General features: G+C 31.6%; 1 protein-coding gene across 1 annotated transcript; it reads left to right on the plus strand.

Moving 5' to 3' along the window:
* Nucleotides 1-705: 705 nt before the first annotated feature.
* LOC119594570 lies at nt 706-1108 on the plus strand (the record flags this gene model as incomplete). Its single annotated transcript, XM_037943607.1, is given in 2 exon segments — nt 706-739; nt 1024-1108. Coding segments are annotated over 2 exon segments (106 nt in total), but the record flags the coding sequence as incomplete, so codon positions are not given.
* Between the last annotated feature and the right edge of the window lie 206 nt (nt 1109-1314).

Raw genomic sequence — 1314 nt, forward strand, 5'->3', positions numbered from 1 at the left:
GCCCTTTATTACACAGTAGTAAGAGAAAAAAAAGTGTGTTTGAAATTTGTTTTTGTGTATTTGGGGAAAGGATTTGGGTTAGATAAAATAAAATTTGGGATTTGTAATAATAGAGAATTCAAAAGACTGTTTTTGTGTGTTTTGCAAGTTGAGTTTATTTGAGATGGTTTCATAATCTAAAAGAAATATATTGCACTTAATAAAACTGCATGAATATAAAGTAATTTCCAAATATACAAAAAACATAAACATTTTGCTCATGACAGTGTTTTGAATATATGAGTGAATCCTGTATCTTGAAAATTAGTGAAATTAATATTTATATAATAATGTAGATTTAAGACTTTTTGTTTGTACTATGTATATGTATATTTTTTCTGTGGGAGCAGAACAAGTAATTTGGTCCATAGATATGGATTTGTGAATTATTAGATTTCATGAGGAAGGAAAGCTCAGGCTGCTATAAATTGCTGATGATGCATTTTATTCTAGCAACCTCATCAGAGTGTATATTGTATTAGTATGAAATGCACTGGCATATATAACACTTCTGAGACTGTATTTTAGTTATTTACATCTGAAACCATGCTGTTCACAAAGGTATACCTTTATCCTTGTCACGTAGCTTGTCATCCGGATGAATGGACTTGCTGGAATAGTGACTGTATCCCAGGTTATCAGCGTTGTGATGGAGTACCTCAATGTCTTGATCGTTCAGATGAAGAGAACTGCAGACCTGGTTGGTTTTCTCTGTAATTTGTGGTAAATGGTTTGTTGAACATGTAAATTGCTGAGTGTTACAGCAAATAATTGGGTATAGATATATGTTTTTTGTAGATGAGCAATTTCGGCCCTGAAAAAAAGCTGTATTGCATTAGAGTATTGAAATACTTTCAATTTTCATATATACATCCTAAGTAGCCAATGTGTTTTAGTTAAATTATTGTTTTAAGTTTATGTTAAGACAAATAGAAAAAAAAAATGCACTGTTCACAAGGATGTTTTCATCTATATCACACATAGCATGTGGTCCTGATGAGTGGACATGCAGGAATGGTGATTGTATCCCAGGCTATCAGCGATGTGACAGAACACCTCAGTGCATTGATCGTTCAGATGAAGAGGACTGCAGACCTGGTTTGTTAAAAAATGATACAGTTAGATACATTTATTGATAAATTACATGATACTCTTCACTGAATGCCTGGTTTATTTTGTTTTTAAGTATTTGTGGGGTATTGCTTTATAAATCTGATTTTTGTATTTTAAACAGTGGTATTTTTTTAAAAAAATGTGGATTGGGGTTTTTTTTTA

Source organism: Penaeus monodon, chromosome 34 (assembly GCF_015228065.2).
Source record: "Penaeus monodon isolate SGIC_2016 chromosome 34, NSTDA_Pmon_1, whole genome shotgun sequence".
NCBI lineage: Eukaryota > Metazoa > Arthropoda > Malacostraca > Decapoda > Penaeidae > Penaeus > Penaeus monodon.